General features: G+C 38.9%; 1 protein-coding gene across 1 annotated transcript; it reads right to left on the bottom strand.

The window, feature by feature from the left end:
* Positions 1-2,285: 2,285 nt before the first annotated feature.
* tbc1d13 (TBC1 domain family, member 13) lies at positions 2,286-19,809 on the bottom strand. Its single transcript, XM_070988967.1, has 12 exons — positions 19,643-19,809; positions 16,697-16,770; positions 16,567-16,607; positions 14,445-14,506; positions 13,603-13,702; positions 10,029-10,111; positions 9,697-9,856; positions 8,679-8,889; positions 8,435-8,598; positions 7,525-7,685; positions 7,363-7,420; positions 2,286-7,254 (listed from the first exon to the last, which is right to left on the bottom strand). The coding sequence occupies exons 1-12, from the start codon at positions 19,663-19,665 to the stop codon at positions 7,189-7,191; spliced, it is 1,203 nt and encodes a 400-aa protein (XP_070845068.1). The 5' UTR covers positions 19,666-19,809; the 3' UTR covers positions 2,286-7,188.
* Positions 19,810-20,850: the final 1,041 nt, after the last annotated feature.

The following is a 20,850-nucleotide window of genomic DNA, read 5'->3' as shown; positions in this document are numbered from 1 at the left end:
TCCAATCTATCTCCAAAGCAAATGTTACATTTGGTATTTTATGGAAGAACAAAAATGATGAACTCTGCATCAGTGTTATTCTGTGTTCTCACAAATAGAGCTCTAAAATCATCCCTGTTTTAGTTTCCTTTTTGAAATTTGTACTTAAAATCTTTAAAGTTAATAAAGAGTAAAATACCCCAAACCTGTTTAAAAGTTAATGTTTCTTCCACTGACTCAGCAAATTGCTATAAAATGTAATATTTCATATTTCATAGTATGTATATTGATTTATTTTTCATATGAAGTTGTATATCTCTTTGTTTATGACCTGATTTATTGTTAATATGAAACTATCCCCTTGTATTATAGATGATGTATATTTGTTTATTACAATCATTCCCATGTATGTTAAGTTAGGAAAAGAATGTGAATTTTGCCTTGTTTGTGTGCAAGTTATGTACAATTGTACAGTTTCAATAAAAGTTCCTTACCCTACATCCTGCATCATAGGGTGTTGTGTCCCAGCAGCTGTCTGTTAGCTTATATGAGGTGGTTTTGTCACTCTTTGGCTAAACTAGTAAAACCTCAAGATGAAAAGTTGTTTATTAACCTCACCTTTGCCCTAACCTCACATTAAATTTACAGGAGACCACACACTTAACTGGAACTTCAAACACAGAGGGACCAGGACTCTGACATGAGGATGGGGATGAGGCAGATCCGGCAGGCTCAGGTGGGGACAGGACAGGCGTGAAGTGGGAGAGGAGCAAGACACACGCTGGGCATCATTTTCTGAATCAGGGCAGTAAATAGCTACAAGCAGCAATTCACAGGTCCAAGCCCTTTTGTGCTCAGTAGAAAGAAGCACCTCAATAGGCCAAACGAGCAGCTGTTAGGCTTCACAAAGGTGAGCAAAGTCACTTTGTTTAAACAAGGAATGAAACCAATCACACACACTTGTGACATAACCACAAAGCTTGCAGCATTTCAATAACCATGCATTCAAAGTTGCACCATCAGATCTGAAAAACTGGGAGGGGATGTTCAGGAAGTCACACAGGATGTCTCCAGCGAGTTTAATCCGGATTACTCAAAGGTATCTTGAGGTATGAGCAAATATGTAATAGACCACGTCCATTGAACCAATCAATATGCCACATCAGATTTTGGTTAACGTTCACCCCCTGAGCACGTTCACTGAAACTGGTTAAATTCTTAGCTAATTTCTGTCCACTTTGGTATCTGTGGTGCCCCCTTTGGGTTATACTCAAAAACCTTTAGTTAGCCTATTCCAAGATTTATGATGACTGGACAAGTCGTCAACCATTTTCCTGCTCAGCCCTGCCGCTTGTGAAGTTTATTGGCTGTTGGCAGCCATGTTTTTCATCCAGTCTCACTCATGTAGAATAGAAATGTGTATGTCAGTCCTGCAATCCTGTTAACCTGTTTTGTTGTTGATCCAACAATTACTGTTGTCCAAGAATTCAAAGTGGTGGAAAATCCATCATGGCAGACTTTTATGGTCCATGAAACTTTTGTGTAGAACACATTATTTCTTGGGAAGCACCTCCACATCATCAGTTATTGGAACTGGCTTCATGTTTCTAGCTCATTCCAGTTTATGGCTATTTGAGCTGTTGTGGCAGAAAAATAATAATAGCCCATTTGGGGTTTGAATCCTAATAAACCAGCACACACAACAGGGTTAATCACTCTTTCAGTGCTTAAACCCTAATTCTGATACTATTTTAATGACTATGTAGATACATTTATACATAATATAATTCAAATTATCCTGGTATGTTTCATGGAGCATTTTTGCAGGTCCTCAGGTAAGTGCTGCTCAGTAATAATTGGCTTAATTACACCACTTTGACAAAGAAAGATGTTTGATTCATACCATCATTCATTTTAATGCACATCTGCAAAACATGTAAAAACATACACAAGTCGTAACACTGGAGACATTACAAAAATGTGCTTACAAAATTGGAACCATGCAAATAAATGACATAAGACATACAGTGAACATCACCCCCACCCCACCAAAACACACACACACACACACACACACACACACACACACACACACACACACACACACACACACACACACACACACACAAAGCCATCAGGATAGAAATAAATACACATTAAAAAGAGGACCATGTGGATATGTGGATGCCATCAATTAGTAACAGTCCCTCGAAAATTTTCACTGCAACACTTTTACACAATAAAAATACTTTCAAACGCAAAATGTCTTTTTGTTTTGGTCTAAAATTGCTTGCTCTTTTTTGTTCTTTCAAAATGAAAGCAATATTCTGGATATTGATAAGTGGTTGGACGTAGATATCTATCTTAAGTACACTTGAAACGGTTGATGTTTAGTACTATTTCTTCTCAGGCAATGTCAAGAGGAACGCATCTTATTTGTGATGGGGAAGGTTTTCACTGCCCACTCTCACTGACATTAGGTCTGTGTCACTGCAGTGTAAGGTTGCAGGACAGGTCATTCAAGAATGAGTCAAGTTTAGAAAATGTTATCATTTTATATAGATGTAGAGTTGTTTGGACATGTTTTAGCCCAGGACTTGCTGTTCATGTAGTGTATTCACATGTTGTTTATCCAAATAAGCAAGTATGCGTACTCCAAATGTCTCAGGATTAAGTGTAAATGGCTAATTTGTTCCATCTATCATCTATTTGTTCAAAAGGCTGCTACAATAAGTTATTTTGTTTATTTTGAATCTTAAGTCTGCTTGCCAGTGTCATGTATATTGAGTTAATACCACATACACACCATCCTGCTACAGCAAATGCTCACTGGAGTACCAAATGTGTATTAATCCACTGTTCCCAAAAACACTACGAGGCCTACTGTACCTGGTTTAAGAAAAAGGTTTTTGAGGCTTTTGAAAAACGAAACTATATATTTGAGTTTTTTTTAGGATTCACATCTTCAACAGGAACCAATGGGCTCTGGGCTGAGAGCCACAGACAGGATAAGGAAGTCAGAAAGTGCTGAAAGATGATCTAACACATTGTTTGTTTTGGTCTTTTTATAGGAATTGTCAATAACATGAAAAACAGAACATAGGCAGACTCAGACTTTCATTTTCCATGGTGGTAATAGCTTTCTAATGTTATGAATCTACAGACATATTTAGTATCTATTATTTTAACAATTATCAATTATTAGCAATTATCCTGAAGTGTGACGTACAGCCATTACACACACCCACACAGACACACACAACCCCAATTCCAAAAAAGTTGGGACGCAGTGTAAAACAAATAATAATAAGTAACGGACAGAATGTGATCATTTGCTAATCCTTTTTGTCATATACTCAATTACAAACCTCACAAAGACAACATATTTAATGATTTACCTCATCAGCTTCATTGATTTTTGTAAATATTTGCTTATTCTGAATTTGATGTGGCAATATGTTTCAGACAAGTTGGGACAGGAGCAACTAAAGACTGGGAAAGTTGTGGAACGCTCCAAAAACACCTGTTTGGAACATTCCACATGTAAACAGGTTGATTGTGCATCCTGGAAAGGCTCAGTCGTTCACGAGGGAGGATGGAGCCAGGGGAGTGCATTCTGTTTGTATTTACATTTTACAGTGTCTCACCTTTTTTGAAATCAGGGTCGTCTATACATATATATAATTTTTCAAATAATACAAGTTACTAGTATACAACAGCTGTTTCCCAGACATTGCTGAAAAGATGACTAATGCATCGTCATCGCGTACATCCAAGTAAGGTGTTAGGTATAAGGTGGACCAATAGAATACAGCAATGAAAACATAAAGTCTGTGCAATTTACTGGTAAATAGCACTCAAGGGAGTTTTTCATGTTTTCATTGCTAAAAGGATGACCAGCTGCACAGGATCATACTGGTTTTAGATTCAAAAGCAACTAGTGATTTGATTTATGTTTAAACATCTCAGAAAAATGGCTCACACGCCATCCATATGTAACAAGAAAGCCAATGATGGCTAACTTTGGTAACAGGCAATGACACCCATTCAGATCTGTTATGTGATGTTGGCAATATCCTTTTCAGTTCAAATAGCACTTCTGAAACAGACCCCGTACAAATAAATGTGTTATTTACCAGCTCATGAACACATTTTAAAAGCACTGTATCTTTACACACTGCTTGGTAAAAGAGCTTCCACACACAACTCTCACCAATATTAAAGACTACATTTCAATAGTGTGCATTCACTAGGATATTAAAGTAAGGTTTCATTTGATCTTGGGTAGTTTTTAATGCCCAGGATAGAATAAATGATACATTACAGAAATACTTCAGTCAGCCTGAAAATTGTGTTACCACTTTGGGCATGTGTAAGGGCCATATTTGAACATCCTGCGCTTTGTCCAACATGACATGATACTGAGTGAGTGACAATGACCTCTTCAGCCTCTTCATGTTGTCTTTCATCCTTTCATCTTCCATATTAACTTGGGAAAGCATTTCATCACTGATCTAGATAGAGTGCCTTCATATGAGTATGCATTAAATAATTCAATAGGCCAAAGTCTAATCAACGTATTTTAAGCTTTTTAATGCCTTCTGAAACTTCTTTTCTCTTTCCCCACTGATTAACCCAGCAGTGGTAGATTTAATTTGCAGATCCACATTTACATTCAAAATTTAAATCTAGATTTAATCAAGCCATGACCCATCTGCCATCATATGGTATATGCACAAGATAAAATAATAGAAAATGGTAATGAACCCTCTCTGTCAAGCTGTGGTGGTGTTCACACTGAACATTATCAGGCTTACCCAAAGGTTAACCTTCACCATTAAGCTTGGGGTAGTTTAGCTATTAACTCATTTCTCATTTCATCTATTTAAAAAATAATCAACTGGAAGAAAACAGGATTTGAGTTTAGAACAACTGCAGTGTTGTTCAGTCATGCTACTTCCGCTTACTTTTCACTCATCTCTTAAGCTATTGCTATGTAAGCTAACCAATAAAAGAAAAAAGAAAAAGAAGAGGGGAAGAGGATTTTTAATGCTAATTATGATTTAAGTTATTGCTTACTTCCTTTTGCTTTCAAATGTTGCTGGCTTAACAGAAAGATAATCATTAAGAAAGTTGCTAATTTGAGTCAAATGGAGGTATACCTGTGGACGTATTTTAAGGCCTACCATCAAACTCAGTGCCTCTTTGCTTGACATCATGGGAAACTCAAGGAAAGAAAGAAATCATCCAAGAAAGGAAAGAAAAATGTGGACCTCCACAAGTCTGCTTCATCCAGTCTTCATCTATAAAAGGTACGCATCACTATGCTCTCCCAAAAGCCTTGACTGTGTCCAACATTCAGATCGTCCTCTGTACAGTTGAGCCACTGAACACAGGTGAAATAAAAGCAGCACTGACCTGCTTTCATCTTTGGCATTCTAGTTATCGAAGAATGTGTTTTCCAAAGAGCAATCAAAAGTCCATACAAGCACAGCTTCATAGATGGCTGCCATCTTTTTTGTTTGGGTTTTGTTTTTGCAGTTCAGTTTTTTTTTGTTTTTTTTTTTGTTGTTGAGGAGGGAGTAAAAAGGAACAAGAACAAGAAGCTGGACAGAGCCATCAGATCTCTATGTGGACAGTGGAGACACATATAAAACCAGGTGTAACTATCATACCTACAAACACACTCTAGATAGAATCTGGTTGCAAGATGCAAGGTATAAAGGAGGTTTAGGTGTATGTAAACTTCTGACCCACTGGGAATGCGATGAAAGAATTAAAAGCTGAAATAAAAAATGAGTATTATTCTGAGATTTCACATTCTTGAAATGAAGTGGTGCTCGTGGCAAACCTAAGACAGGGATTTAGGATTAAATGTCAAGAATTGTGAAAAACTGAGTTTAAATGTATTTGGCTAAGGTGTATGTCAACTTCTGACTTCTGACGTCAACTTATTTTTGTATATCCAAACTATTCAGTCATGCAAGCTGTCTGTAGCTGATGTAATGCTAACTAGCTGTTAACATCAACTAAGTATTATGGTTTGCATCTGTAACCATGTAAAACAGAACTCATTTGTTAAAATGCTATTGGTAATTTATTATATTACACTATCATCAGTAAATTTCAAACAATAGCAAGCGTAACTACTGTAGGCTGGTAACAGCAGAAACCATGAGTATGACTTATGAAGACATGATACTGCTCTGCCGGAGCTGTGCATTATCTTAAAATAATGCACATCCTTGGCCAGTCACAATGACTGATTGACCACAGCCATGGTATAAAGTGTTGTAATGAAACTACTCTAGAGATACGTGTAAACCCAGGTTGATGAAAAAGCTCAGCAAATAATGTTCAGTGTGAAAAGCACCACGATTTCCTCTTGATGGCTGTTGGTGTTGGTGATGGCTGTTTCTTGTGTCAATGTAATATAACTATATGAGGAAATTAATCCACATTTTCAATGGGACAAAAGACTGTTGAGATAATGCTGAACAAATAATGATTTTCAGAAGGTTTCTAATACAATATTCAATAGGCAAGGCCCATCACTTCATATTTATTTTACTCAGACAGAAAACAGACCCAGAAATACTGCCTCCTGTTTCACATCATTAAACAGATAAGGCGTACATGTTTCTTACATTAAAAACGTTCAAATGCTAAAAATAAAAAATAAAAAAACCCCATAAAGAATAAACATGCACGACGGCTCAAACCAATTAAACATTTGCTCGATCTGACTACACACTTGGTCACCATGGGATTTTTGTTAATTTTTTGGCTCTATCGTAAAACATTTCTGGTATGTTTTTATGACAAACTAAGATCGGTAGTGTAAAACTCATGTGGCTCCCTCTCCCTCAGATGTTCAGTGCAAACATTATCTGAGCACAAGAAGTCTCCATGGGAGAGATGGCTGCAAGAGGAGCCTTTTCCCATAATACATCAAGAAACAGGTGGCCTCCTCCATTCCAGGAAGGAATAGTTTCAGCACGTCCAGCGGTTTCACGGCAGTCCCCACTGACCAAACATCAGACGTAGAGTTAAAAAGCAGTATGCTGGGTTTCCCCCAACACATCTGTCCAGGCTGTTCATTGATCAAGTCCTCCCATGATACATGTTTGACATGACAATGTTTTTTAATGCTTTAACTCCCACCTACCACATCTGAGGAAAGAGGGCAGGAGGACAAGAGTGAGCAGGTTAGGAGTTATCCTGCAGCTCTTTGGCCTTGGTCAGGATGGTGTGGACATCTGAGATGGGGTAATCCTGAAAGGAACATCAGGAAAAGACTAAATCGCTCTGTGTGAGTTACCTTTGGTTAGAGCATCAGCTGTGCTAATTGTCCAAATATGAACCTGGGATGTGTATGTTTACCTGTAGTAATCTCATATTCACTGTGAAGTCTCCGGCCAGCAAGCTATCTCGGATGAGTCTGTGAACAGAGGAAGTCAACAGACACCATGATTCAAATGAAGAGTCAGTCAATCAGTCTACCAGTGCTTTAGGACAACTGGGAGCACAATGTGGATAGCTCACATTAGCATGGCGCAGCAGACCAGGATAAGGAAATGGAAGCGGTTCTGGTCAGAAAACAGAGTGTCCCAGATACGGATGACATCTGGTAGGAGGAACTCCTGAGATAACAACAAGGTCAGCCACCGGAATGTGAAATACTGTGGTTTGATGTTCTGCTCCCCCTGTGTGGACACAGAAAAATGAGGGAAAAACAGAGGAAATGGCAATATCAACGCTGCTTTAAGATACACTTGAAAAAATGAGATCCACAGATTGTCTCTCTCCCTCACAACTGTCTTGTTTTCTTCCTCCTCTCTCAGCTTTCTCACTAATTACAAACACAAAAAAATAGCTTTACTCGATGACTGACACTGAACACTTGAAAACTGTCATATAATATAAATTTCAATATGAAATCAAATGGCAATAAATATGAATATTTATAGGAAGAACTGAACTGATTTTCTGGTTTCATCTTCTCAGACGTGAGGATCTGCTGCTTGTCTGTGTCTTGTACCATAATTAACTCTATATGTTTTTTAGATTGTGGACTGCATCTTAGGGACATCCCATTTTTCACAGTTTTCTGACAATTTATAGGCAATATGATTAACTGATTAATCAGTAATGGACAAGGAAAAAAAAATGTCAGCTGCAGCTCTGATTTATAAACATTCAGGTAATTTCATGCTTCAGAGATGTGAACTGCTGCTGCAGAGTTGTGAGTGAGATGCTCTTGTTACAGACTTGGAAGATGCAGCTGAATATAGTGGACACTGGCTGTTTCAATTAACAACATGTGGTTTGAATCTGTGGCTCCTCCATTGCTGATTTGAATCATTGTCATTTAGTGAGCAGTTTAAAACATCCCTACAGCTCCCAAAGAGGAACAGACAATGAGCAGGAAGTGGGAGTGAGCCCTCGGTCTTACCAGTTTGAGATAGAGCTCCAGGTCTTTGTCCTTCAGCATGGAGTACACACTCTCCATCTTGTAGGTGATGCCACACTGAGAGTCATCCAGGCTCTTGATGAAGTTGTCTCTATTCTCCGACATCAGGTTGGTGAAACAGAAGAATGTATCTGCTTCCGCGTGCTCTGAACAATGAAGCAGAAAGGAATATGTTTATTTCAAATGCGTGAAACACATTCACATTTTCAGTCCAACTGTCACAAACCTTTCCACTGGCTGTTGGGGTCTGTGGCAAAGGTGAAGTAAATTGGCCCAACAATCTCGTTCATGCCCTGTACATAGGCAATCCCAGGGTTGAGTTTGGCGTAGATGAAGAGGATCCGCTCCACCACCTCCCAGTGTGCTTCATTCCCACTAGGCAACACCTCGTATTCGTTAGACGGATACAGGTTCAATGCCTTTCCCGGTGAGCTGACCTGGTAGAGCAGATTCAGTTTATCAGAGAGTGGTGTCGTCGTTCTGCAAACACTGGATAATGTTGATTATATGCAGCACACAAGGTGATGTTTTACTCAAAGATATTTATGCAAATTCAAGGAAAAGAGAAGTAAAAGTAAACTTCAAACAATACTCCCAATGCTGTACTCAAGAGCAAGTGATCGTGTTTGCTGTTCAGAGCTTATTAATTTCTATTTTACATTATGCAGAAAAGGATGTCAGACATACTTGTAAGTAATGTGGCATATGCTATGCAATGCTAGCATGCTGATGTTTAGAAGGTGTAACGTTTACCATGTTCACTCTTACTATATTATATACATATTAGCATTCTAACATTTGCCAATTACCACTAAGCAGAAAATACATTTGCGGTTGATGAGAGTGTCATTGGTTTTGCAGGTTTGTGGTAAATCAAAGTGCTAGTCAGAGTGAAACTTTGACCTGATGGTACCGCTAGACTCAGAGAATCACATTATTTTATTAGTATTATTATTTTTTCCAATTCATCCTGAGGGGAACACAAATGTTAGCAGATATTGAGACATTTCAGTCTGGACCACAGTGGTGAACCGACTGACAAAGAGACAGGTTGACCGGTAAACATCCAAACATCAGCATTTTGATACAGCACGTTAGCATTTGAGCTTGGAGTTTATTAACGTTTACTTGGAAATCTGACACATTTTTTCTGTTCCTCGCTGGCTTTAGTCCTTTTCCTCAAACCCATGTAACCATAACACACACTGTACTGACCACACAGTCACACATCCTCGGTCTCTTACATTGGTGACTCCACTGCGGTTGCGGTTTACGGTTTGTGCTTTCAAGGTAGTTTGTTCAACTCGTCGACGCAGCGTCTCATAATCATTCTGAGGATCCAAGATGAGTTGGCAAGGATATTCTGTAGGACGCTGGAAGAATGCCATGTCTGGGTACAACCGCCTGCAACCACGAGGACAAACACTCCTGTCATATCAGCCTCTGTTACATGTTTTTTTGTTTGCTACTCTGATGCCTTTAAAAAGAACTTCTTATATACTGTAGACACAATGACAGGCAGTGGTCCTTCCATCAGGAACAAACTAACAGATCTGGAACAGTTTCAAAGTCATACCTTACATCCTTGTCAATTTGTAGTAGAATTTCATTATCTTTGAAGTAGGTATTCCACCTGCTGTCTGGGTTTGGATTTAGAGGCTGAAAAATTGAACAAAACAAAGACACATTACATTACTGCCCCAGTTTTAAGTGACTTCTTACACTTGTGAGCAATTTTTCCAGAAACTACCAAAAATACATAATACACTGCATTTGTTTGCAAATTTTGAGGGGGAGTAGAAGACATCATTAGGAGAAAAAGTCTATTGGCAGTTTAAGGTGCTCATTTTTATACTGTGTACACATGCACACGCACACATGTATACAGTGCTGCTTGAGAGTTTGTGAACCTTCCAGACAGGGTCACTGTTTTGTAAAAAACATTAAAATGACCTTATTAAACATACATCCAAATCCCAATTTGTAAAGCACACTTTCATGTTGTTAATGAAAATATATAAAATATATATCTCTTTTTATGTGTGTCCAATAGGACACACATAAAAATTATTTAATTCAACAAAGGTGGTTTATGTTTGCAGGCCAAACCCTTTCCCAAGGATGTCTCATTTCATTGGTCTGCTTAAATGATTAATTAAACACCCAAATGTGTTTCACCTGAGTCTGTTACCTGCTTGACTTAACCAATGCAGCTGGGGGTCACTTACTTTTGCACAAGCACAAATTCCATGTTTCATGTAGTTTTTGGGCTACATAAACAAGTCCCACTAAACAAGTACATGAAATTGATAAACATATATGTGACATTTCATACATAAAAACTGGTGATGACAAAATCATAAGAAAACCATGGTAACACAACAGAAAAATCAAAACACACAAACACACAGACACAGACACACACACACACACACACACACACACACACACACACACACACACACACACACACACACACACACACACACACACTTGATTTACAGGTAACATTTTAATGGACATTTTAATCGTCACTGCATACATGAAAGGGGCTGTGATTTTGGAGAGGTCTGCATGTGTACCTTCTCCAATGAGAGCCATTGAAAAATCATAACAGCATCCATCCATCCATCCATCCATTTTCTATACCCAACCATCCCTTTCAGGGTTGAGGGGGGTGGGGGGGTGGAGCCTATCCCAGCTGTCAACAGGCGAGAGGTGGGGTACACCCTGAACCGGTCGCCAGTCGATCGCAGGGCAACATATGCAGAAGACAGACAACGATTTACGCTCACACTCACACCTACGGACAATTTAGAGTCACCAATTAACCTAATGAGCATGTTTTTGGTCTGTGGGAGGAAGCCGGAGTACCCGGAGAGAACCCACGCATGCACGGGAAGAACATGCAAACTTCACACAGAAAGGCCCTGTCCAACCCGGGGATCGAACCGGCAACCTTCTTGCTGTGAGGCACACACACTACCTGCTGCTTTAGTGTCTCTGCTATGTATTCAGGGTGAGCAGCGCAATGTACGAATCCAGCTGTTTCACACAGTCTGCTAAAATTGCCTTCTCCACGAGCCAATGTTGGAATAGCACCAGGAATAAAAACAGATTTTCCACAACTAATTATAAAACCACAAAGGTCATTAAGGTCCTTTTTGGTCAGCTCACATTGCTGACAAGCTGCATCACTTGTTCCAACATGAACAATCACTTGAATAGCAGAGGATGGGAGTGAGCGTAACACCCGGGAGCTTATCCAAGATGATAGGGACCATGGTTCCAGGGAAGCAGTGAGTAGCAGTATTAGAGAAACGGTCCTCCTGGTAATGAAATGGATGAGAAGACGATGGCTATGGGTTCTAATGGTAGGTGAGGAGATTCACACTGTGCAGAGGTCACCAACTGTGGATGGGGTGAGCGTAGGTGGCAAGGCAGTGATCAAACAGAAAGATTCACTGTTGGCTCAGGGCAAGGAAGACATCCAGAGCATCTGAACACAGTGAGCCACCAGTTGTGGGAAGGCTGCAGTGTTTGAGAGGGGTCCAGATCAGGACAAGTCAGAGCTGTTAACTTCCATCTTGGATCTCTTGTTCTAGCGTCATTCTCTTTCTGTTCCACGACCGTATTTGCAGAAATTTGCCATTCTCAAGAGTGATGGTGATGATGGTGATGGTGATGATGATGGTCTTGGTCTTTCGGCCATCTGCTGTCATCTCGTCAAATTCTTCATTCAGCTTGAACATGATCTCTGTGGTCTTGAAAGTACTCTTGGATTTCATTGAAATGGCCCCAGCATCGTCCACGCTGATCACCAGGTTGGGCTTTGCCATGTTGGCCATTTACAGAGTGGCGAAGACCACACCGATGGCCTTCATGTATCATCATCAGCTGGGTGAACTGGAGGATCATAAGACAGGTGGCGTGGCGGTTGGAGAGGCTTAGGTGAGGGGGTGACCACCACTTCATCACAGGACAACTGATGGTTAGGCATCGAGCAGGACGAAGTGGCAGAAATTCATCAGAGAGCCGTCAAATATCCTCCTTAACATCAGCAATCTTCTTGTTTGCTTGCAGGGCAGATATACTCGGAGCCGAACGTTGATACAGATGGAAGCTCATTGTATTTAGCTGGACTGGCTTAATTAAATGGCTAAATGGCAAATTTCTTCAATTATGAAACCTGAATCCAAAGGTTTGTCTGTCTGGTTTAAGGCCCCCTGTAGCATAAAAAGCTGGCAGTGCTACTGAAGTTTGCACTACACAGTATGAACTGTTAAAGTGACAATATTTAATGTTTCCACAGTCAAACAGTATGTCAACAAATGTGCCTCAGCAACTAAGGACAAAGAGTCAATAGATTTAAGTAGTATAGTGATCCACATTTTACTGTTGCACTCAGCACTGTTAGCCCCGGAAATAGAGCACTTGCTTTTAATGGCTGCCTCACATATCCTGTGTCTGTTTAGATATATATAGATATATAGCTATATAGGTTATACATATATATATATATATATAGTAACCTCTTCAAGTGTCGCCATGTTCATTGTTTACGCCATGCAAATCTGAAGTTCTATATGGTCTGAGTTCTCTGGTATCGTCCATTAATACGAGTAATAAAGAAGCAAGTATGTCAACAATTACGTTCAGAACACAGCCAGTTGTCGGAGAGCGGGGTTAAAAAGCAAGTATGCACCCAGCCTAAGAAACGCAGTTAAACATTAACCCAAAGAGAACATTAAACAGGTAGTCCTGCCAAGTCCTTCAAATGCATGTTTGGACTTATTATTAAAACATGACTGGTCTTACAATCTTCTCTTCCTGCTGCTGTGTGTTAGAGCTGAATGTTTGTCATTTCTGAAAACCAATGTAGATGAATTGTATGTGCTCCATGAGTGCTGCCTAGCTAAAGAATCTCATGTAATCACCAGCCTGCACACTGCCTCTTTAAGGCTTCTCTATTAAGCATACTTCATGCATGTTCTGCTTTTTGGTTACTTGTCATGAATGACTGCAGCCATTGGGACTGCCACTGAGGTACACTCTGCTTCACATAGAATGTAACTTCGTTGAATATGGCCTCCTTTCAGTTAGGCACTGCTGTGGAAAAAGAACACCAGAACAAAGGAGACTTGACTCACATGGTCCTCCATTGTCACATCTTCTCTGGAAAGGCCCAAGTTGGCTTTGGCAATACCAGGCTGGATGATCATTTCTTTTAGGAACTGGGAGTACACCTCCCTATGAGAGACATGGGACAAAATGAAAGAGAGAAGTGAAAACTTCAAGACGGAATGAGTCCAGTTTTTTAGCTGTGGTTTATCAACACAGTGTTCAGTGCTGGCCCCTCTTCAATGTCCTCCTGGCTCCTCTTGGATGCATGCTTATGATCTGGAACCTGGTTGCCACGTTTAACCACCCTCACACTTTGTAGGCTGTTATTGGTTGAGGACTATACACTCATGCCCAAAGGTTGTCACTCAGAAATGTCCCAAATGCAGCAAAATAAGAAAATACAGAGGGCAGGGTCACTGCACCACATACTTCCAGTGGGTCATAAGTGATCATTGAGAGGGATTATTTTTGTATGAGCCCATACATTATTTTTTTGGAAAATCCCTCTCATTCTGTCTTTAAAATATCCCTTGAGTTCTTATGTTCACATGAAAGCTTACTGTGGAATATTATATACATTCATTAGTGGTAGTGCTGAGACAATTAGCGGTGAACATGAGGCCCACAGCGCATAATGCTGTCGCCAGCGTGGAGGCATAAAAACAGTGATGAAATCTGAATTCTCTGTTAGGTCTGATACTAACAAGGGAAATGGGGGAAACAACAGTAGAGGTGGCTTGTTCCCAGCTAGCTTCATAGCTAGCTGATTTTGTACCTTCTGAAACCAAAAAAGGTATCTCCAAATAAGTTAAGCAATGCCACAGCAGCTCCTTAAAGCAATAAGGAGTCTTCAACATGTTGTCCTTACCTCTGCTTTTTGAGGAAAGACTCCCATAATGTCTGATCGAGAGGTAGGTAATTGAGAAGGATCTGAAAAGAAAATCACAGTCAACAACACAGATCACAACATTCTGCAAGCCCATATAGTCAACTGTACAACAATCTGATCCGTCCCGTTTCATTTATAACCCAGACCTCATTTCTAATTTCTATATTTAGCCAAAGAGACATTTATTGTAGGTTTAAGATGCAAATTACACTTATGCACAATTCTTTCCACAAGCATTTTCAACCCTGCTGCACCCACCAGCAAGACCATCATTACCGACTCATACAGTCTGCTGTTCCAACCCACTAAACTTTAGTTTAAACTCTGGTTCAAGAGTTCATAGATACCAAATGTGCAAGACTGTATTTTAGAGAATCCATGTAAAATGATGAACATGAAGGATTCCATTTGATGTCATGGTGCAGCCATAAAAAACCTGGGAGCTGATCATAGTTTCATCATATATCGTACAGACCTCACTGATGTGTTGCAGTAAATGAACACAGAATATATATGTGGCATTAAAAACAGTGGAAAAATGTTATGTTAACTTTAAAGCTCCAGAGGAAAATCTTCAGAGAATGATATTCTGTAAATTAACCTTCAACCTTCAGGGGGGTTCCTATGATGCACCATGATGTCACCAAGGATACAAAAATTGATGCGCCTCACTCCACAGCGCTTTGTTTGTACATTAACTAGCCAAGACACAGTCCCCCAACTCGCTGGACGAGCCACAGACCCAACATGTCTGGATCCTGAGAATCTACCTTGACTGAAGAAGGAAGTTTACTTTAAGTTGATCAATCAATAGTTACCAATAACTCTCTCTGATATTTAATAACCAAACTTGCTCTTACCAGTTCCCAAAACATAGTGTATCTGCACTGTGATCCGACAGTTGCTCTTTAATTTGTTGGTTTCATGACTCTTCAATGCTCCTCTATGTAATTGTTTTGATAATTTTAAGTGGTGAATCAGCATAAAAGGCTGTAGCCAATTTATTATTAAAAGAGAGTTGACGTAATCTGGTTTCTGTTACATGCTGAGGAATATGAGGTCACCTCAGGAGTAACACAGTGTTTTTTGCTACTTGCTCTACAGAAGTTGGCAGCGCACAATAAAAGACATCCAGTGAGAGTCCAGTCAACAACAGAAGAAAGATTTATCTTCAGCCTATATGAAATTACCAGGTCCAGAGAGTGACCAAGATTTGCTCCTTAACATGCGGTTTAGAATTCATTCATCCACTTTTAAACAGATTTAGAAAGTCCTTCACTTTATTACGTGCCTTATTATCAAAATGTCATCCCTAACATGACTACTTGTGAGAAATTCTGAGAAATCAACCAAAAAAGTAAAGAGACAGACTTTTGGTTGTCTGTAGATTGTTCAAGGTAACGGCATTATACTCAAAATCAACGCCTCTACCCTTTAGGGGTTTCAGTCATTCTTAAAACTGGTAACCCATCTTCCATACCTAAAGGAATGAAAGAACACATTTTTTGCGAGACAGGCTTCAAAAAGTGTTGCTAGTGCAACCAACTCAGAGGTTCTCAAACGTGTCACTCAAAGGTCCACATCTGATTGTTATTCAAGGTCAGAGGTCTGGAACGAATGGCGATAAAATAATATTTAATCAAAGAATTAATGTCACATGTCTTGTGACTTGGGTCAGACAAGGCTCAGACAGTTAGTCCATATTTATTTCTAACTAAGACATATTCTGACTACATTTACTCTAGCTGTAGAAATTGTGTCCAAGAGAGAGGGAGAAACATTCTGTGTCTGCAATTTAGGAGCTGATAGCAAATTCTCTGATGTAACATTAATGTGTGAACACTCTCCAGCAACGTGACCATGATAACGACGACCATAGGGACATATGCCACATTTAAACCACATTAATCTGGGGGCAGGATGGCTGGGAATGATCTCCAGCTACACTGAAGATTCAACATCACTAACATTTTATTGATGAATAGAACATTTATTTCAAAATAGAAAATGTTTCAGAACAATAAAAAAAATGTTCTTGTAAGAGGTGTAATGTGTCATACACAAAAGTGTACTCCAACAACACAGAGGCAGGGCGACTTACCTTCCAGCAAAGCGCTCGTATGCCTCCTTCAAATGGGATTCCTAAATTGAATTAAGAAAAGGATGGTCAAATACGGAACAATGAAATATCTACAATAGCATTATCAGCACCAAAAAAATAGGACACTTACCATTGAAGCACAGCTCCCTCAGTGCCTTCAAATTTATGTTTTCTTCACTTAAGGTTACTTTGAATTCCTGTATCCTGAAAGAAGACACAAACAAAAGAACCAATTTCAGTTCTGAATTACTGCTCAGTGACAAAATACCCATTACAGGTTCTCACAAAAAGACACTTTCTCTGGTATAAAGTCCTAAATATTTAGTTATGATAGACTGAAAGGAATAGTTTGACATTTTGGGAAATGTGCTTGCTTTCTTGTCATGGATTCGATGAGAGGATCAATAACACTCATGTCTGTGGCAAAAGCACAGCCCCAATTCAAAAAGTTGGCACGCTGTGTAAAACACAAGTACAACAAAATATGATAACTTGCTTGTCCTTTGTGACATATACTCAATTGAAAACAGCACAGAGACAACATCTTTAATGTTTGACCTCATCAACTTCATTGATTTTTGTAAATATCTGCTTATTCTGAATTTGATGCAGCAACATGTTTCAAGCAAGTTGGGACAAGAGCAACTAAAGACAGAAAGTTGAGGAACGCTCCAAAACCATGGTACAGGTAAACGTTCATAATAGGGACATTGCAAGAAAAAACAATATCTGATATTCTCGGGGAACTATACGACCATTCATCAAATGTCAAGACAATCATCACATTAACCTTTTTTTTTTTTTTAATAATTCAATGTCGGTTCAGATATTCAAAAATCAGACCTATCCCTAATTCATAACAGCTGACAGCATCAGGATTGGGTATGAAAGGGGCATCCTTAAAAGGTTCAGTCGTTCACAAGCGAGGGTGGAGAGAGGTTCACTTCATAAAACTGTTCTTAGCAAACAGTTCATTTGTAAATGATTGCCTTTTATTTTTATTTATGTTACACAGCATTCTTTGGTATCATGGTTGTATGAAGCAAGAGCCAGGAGGTGATTAGCTTAGCCTGACATAAAGACTGGGAGTGGGGTGAAAGGCTAGGCAACACACTGTATCTTGTTTGTTTAGTTCACAGCAAGAGAGCAAATACGTGTATTTCCCACAATGCCAAACTAATTCTTTAAGTATGGTTGTGATATGGATAAAGTAGTCATTTCTGGGAAATTCAACTTAGAAACGTTTAGCATGGGAGTTCATTCTTGACCTTTGGGAACAGTAAGTGCAAAACAATAATCCAAGCCCAAAGGTCCACTTTGTACCTTTCTGAGCTTTTAACTCCATGTAATGATCTTCTTCAACACATGGAGCTGTCTCAGGAGTCTCGATGGGCACTGTGTGCACGCATTCAAACCACATAATAATGCTTCTATTTAGATTATTTTGTTACACAATTGAGATGCTGTTTATTGATAAAACAAACAGAGGTGTGTCAGTTTTTTTTAGTAGAAAATACTTGACAAATCAAGGTACTACATCACATTGATGTAAACATCCTCTAAATATAAAGCAGTCCTGCTCATTGCTTTGCAAAAGTGGCCACACAGGCCTAACACGGCCAGCAATACTAATAGGCTACGAGCATGTAAAAATTGGAATGGGAAAAATGCATAGAGACAAATCTCTGCTATATTACAGTTCACATACCATATAAACTTTGGATTCTATTCATAGACACGGATCATTTGGAGATTCTACGCATATAATCACTTGTTCAGCCAATATTTTGCCCACGGTGGTCAAAATATGAGAAACCCTGTTGGATAACTACATCAACATCTCTTTCAGACACAAACACTGTATATGATAAGCTTCATAAATATTGGATTTATTGCATTACAACATTGTGGCACTGTATTTACATGCAGGTGTAATAGTTGCATTTTAGTGTACATTTTAATTACCATATGGTAAAAAGATATTGTTTGGGTGGTATTTGTTTCATAAAGGAGGGCATCAGAAAGAAGGTTTGTTTTTTGTTTTTTTAGCATTTATAGTTTGACTACCTTTATTTTAATTAAAACGTACTTAACCATCAAATCAGTCTTTTTTCCCCCATCATACATTTATCTGTGTATGTCTATGGGGCCTTGCACACCTGCTACGGACCTGCAGCGTGTGTTCATTCAATTTCCTATTTAGAAAGTATTTAAATACTCAACAGATCACTGTTAAGAAAATGACTTTTGCCTCATTTTCAACCAGAAAAAATCCTGTTTAGTGTTAACGTCAAACCGGTTTATTATCAGTTGAGGGGAAAATAACATGGGATGGTAAATATCTGAGGAAAATCAGTTTACAAATAAGATGAGAGGGCAAAACATATACAGTGGTCCTATGTTAGAGGTTTTTCCATGTATTTCATTTAGATTGTGGGTTAAAATAACAAATGACAGCAGCGGAAATCGTATTCACATTAAATAAAATCATTAAAAGTCTTTCTAAACTGAGCCAAAGGCGTTTTTCCAAGGTAGCATGGTTTGGCTAATTTGACATTAGCTAATTTAACGCCAGAGAGACAGTTTAAAAGAAAAGAAGACGCATTTGTTTCACCTCTGCAATGACAGAAACACACTGTCAGCAAATGCTGCCTGCTGGGTGATCGTTAATTGATCGTCGGTTCGTTTTAAGGAAGTAAGATCAGTCAGCTGATGTGCTAACAGGGAGCTAGCGGAGCTACTCACAACGATGAAGTTGCTGTATTCACGTTAGTTAGCTTAGAAGACGCCCCAGAGGCTCGCTGTTTCTGACATTAAATGTAATGTTTTAAAGTGAGCAAAATCATGTTAGCATGCTGCTATGCTACCAGCTGTATGTTTCTGAAACTCTTGCCTTAAACCTAAACTTAGCTTATGTTGGGTTAGCTGATCTGCTGTTGTTGCTAGCGTAGCACTGATATTAGTACCAGTTTTGCTGTGAGGATGCTAGCTGCTACAATAAATGATGAACAAGCAGTGTTTCACCGTCCGTGGGTCCTGCATCCCTGGCGACAACAAAGACTGAAATGTGTCTCACCTGTTTCTGTACGCAGTAGACATGTCTCAGCAGGTAGCAGAGTATTACTTTAACGGTTTCCAGAGAGGAATGAGTTATTGGCCAGAGGGAGGTCCTGCTGTCACTTCCGTCTTCACAACAACACTGACCCGAGGACACATTCTCGCTGTTGTTGCGTGTCAGTGAGTGGGTTCATATGTCGGGATTGTTCCCTCATCAAAGCACCTTATTCCTCATTTGTTCCCTTGTACCATCCAATAACACAGTTTTCAGTATTAATTATAGCTTGATACATACAATAACTTTTAGACAGACTTTGAATAACCGTGCATGTAAGTGTTATTTGGTTAATTATAGGTGCATTATTGTGATTACAAACATTTTATTTGAATAGTTTGTCAGAGTAGCTCCACCGCAGGGCTGCACATTTATGAAGAATGTATGAAGAAAGGACGCAGGAAAAGAATATGTGTGTTGCTATCTGGATGTATGCATTGCTTTACATCTGAGGCTGGCTGTCCCTTAATTTAGTTGTGCATTAAGATTCAAGGCTTCTTTGCACACATAATCACATTGATTGTTCCGTCTCTGTGGTCATTTTGTATATCTTTGTCGTGGTTTGACACGAACCAAACAAGAACCATTGACTTCATACAGAGGTTCTGGTCCAGGGGCCCATTCAGTTATCCATTCATGATCCTCAAAGAACCACTCCTCTGGCCCTGTTCCTGAACAGAGGGAAGGCTATTCATCATATTTGCACGCAAGCAACAAATACATCTTACGTAAACTGAGCATAATTTGATGTTGCGGTTTCAAAAAAATCTGGAATCATGGGTTTTAATGAAAATGTCACTTCATATAACAATCAGAATTTTATTCCTTTATTCCTTTATTGATCCCCGAGGGGAAATTGTTTTTGTTGCAGTGCTCCTTACAAGGATAGAATTAGAATAGAATTAGAAAAGAAAGAAAAGAGAAAGAATATATATATATATATATATATATATATATATATATATATATATATATATATATATATATATATATATATATATATATATATATATATAGTCACGTTTTTATATCAAGTATAAAAAACAAAATATTTATATTGAGAATATATATATAAAACAAATATACCACAAAATATAAAACAAAATATATTTACTAAGAAAAAATAAACAGTATATACAAAAGGATGTGCAAAGTTGAATTTGGAGAATCAT

This window comes from Chaetodon trifascialis, chromosome 20, assembly GCF_039877785.1.
Source record: "Chaetodon trifascialis isolate fChaTrf1 chromosome 20, fChaTrf1.hap1, whole genome shotgun sequence".
Lineage (NCBI taxonomy): Eukaryota > Metazoa > Chordata > Actinopteri > Chaetodontiformes > Chaetodontidae > Chaetodon > Chaetodon trifascialis.
The sequence above is the reverse complement of the archived record's forward strand: the minus strand, read 5'-3'. Positions and strand labels throughout refer to the sequence as shown.

Excerpts from the sequence above, each read along its gene's own strand:
- tbc1d13 (XM_070988967.1), bottom strand. The coding sequence starts at position 19,665 with ATGTCTACTGCGTACAGAAACAG. Across the intron at positions 14,507-16,566 it reads TACGAGCGCTTTGCTGGAAG|ATCCTTCTCAATTACCTACC; the intron begins GTAAGTCGCCCT and ends TTTTCTTTTCAG. Across the intron at positions 8,890-9,696 it reads ACCGCAGTGGAGTCACCAAT|GTCAGCTCACCGGGAAAGGC; the intron begins GTAAGAGACCGA and ends CTGCTCTACCAG.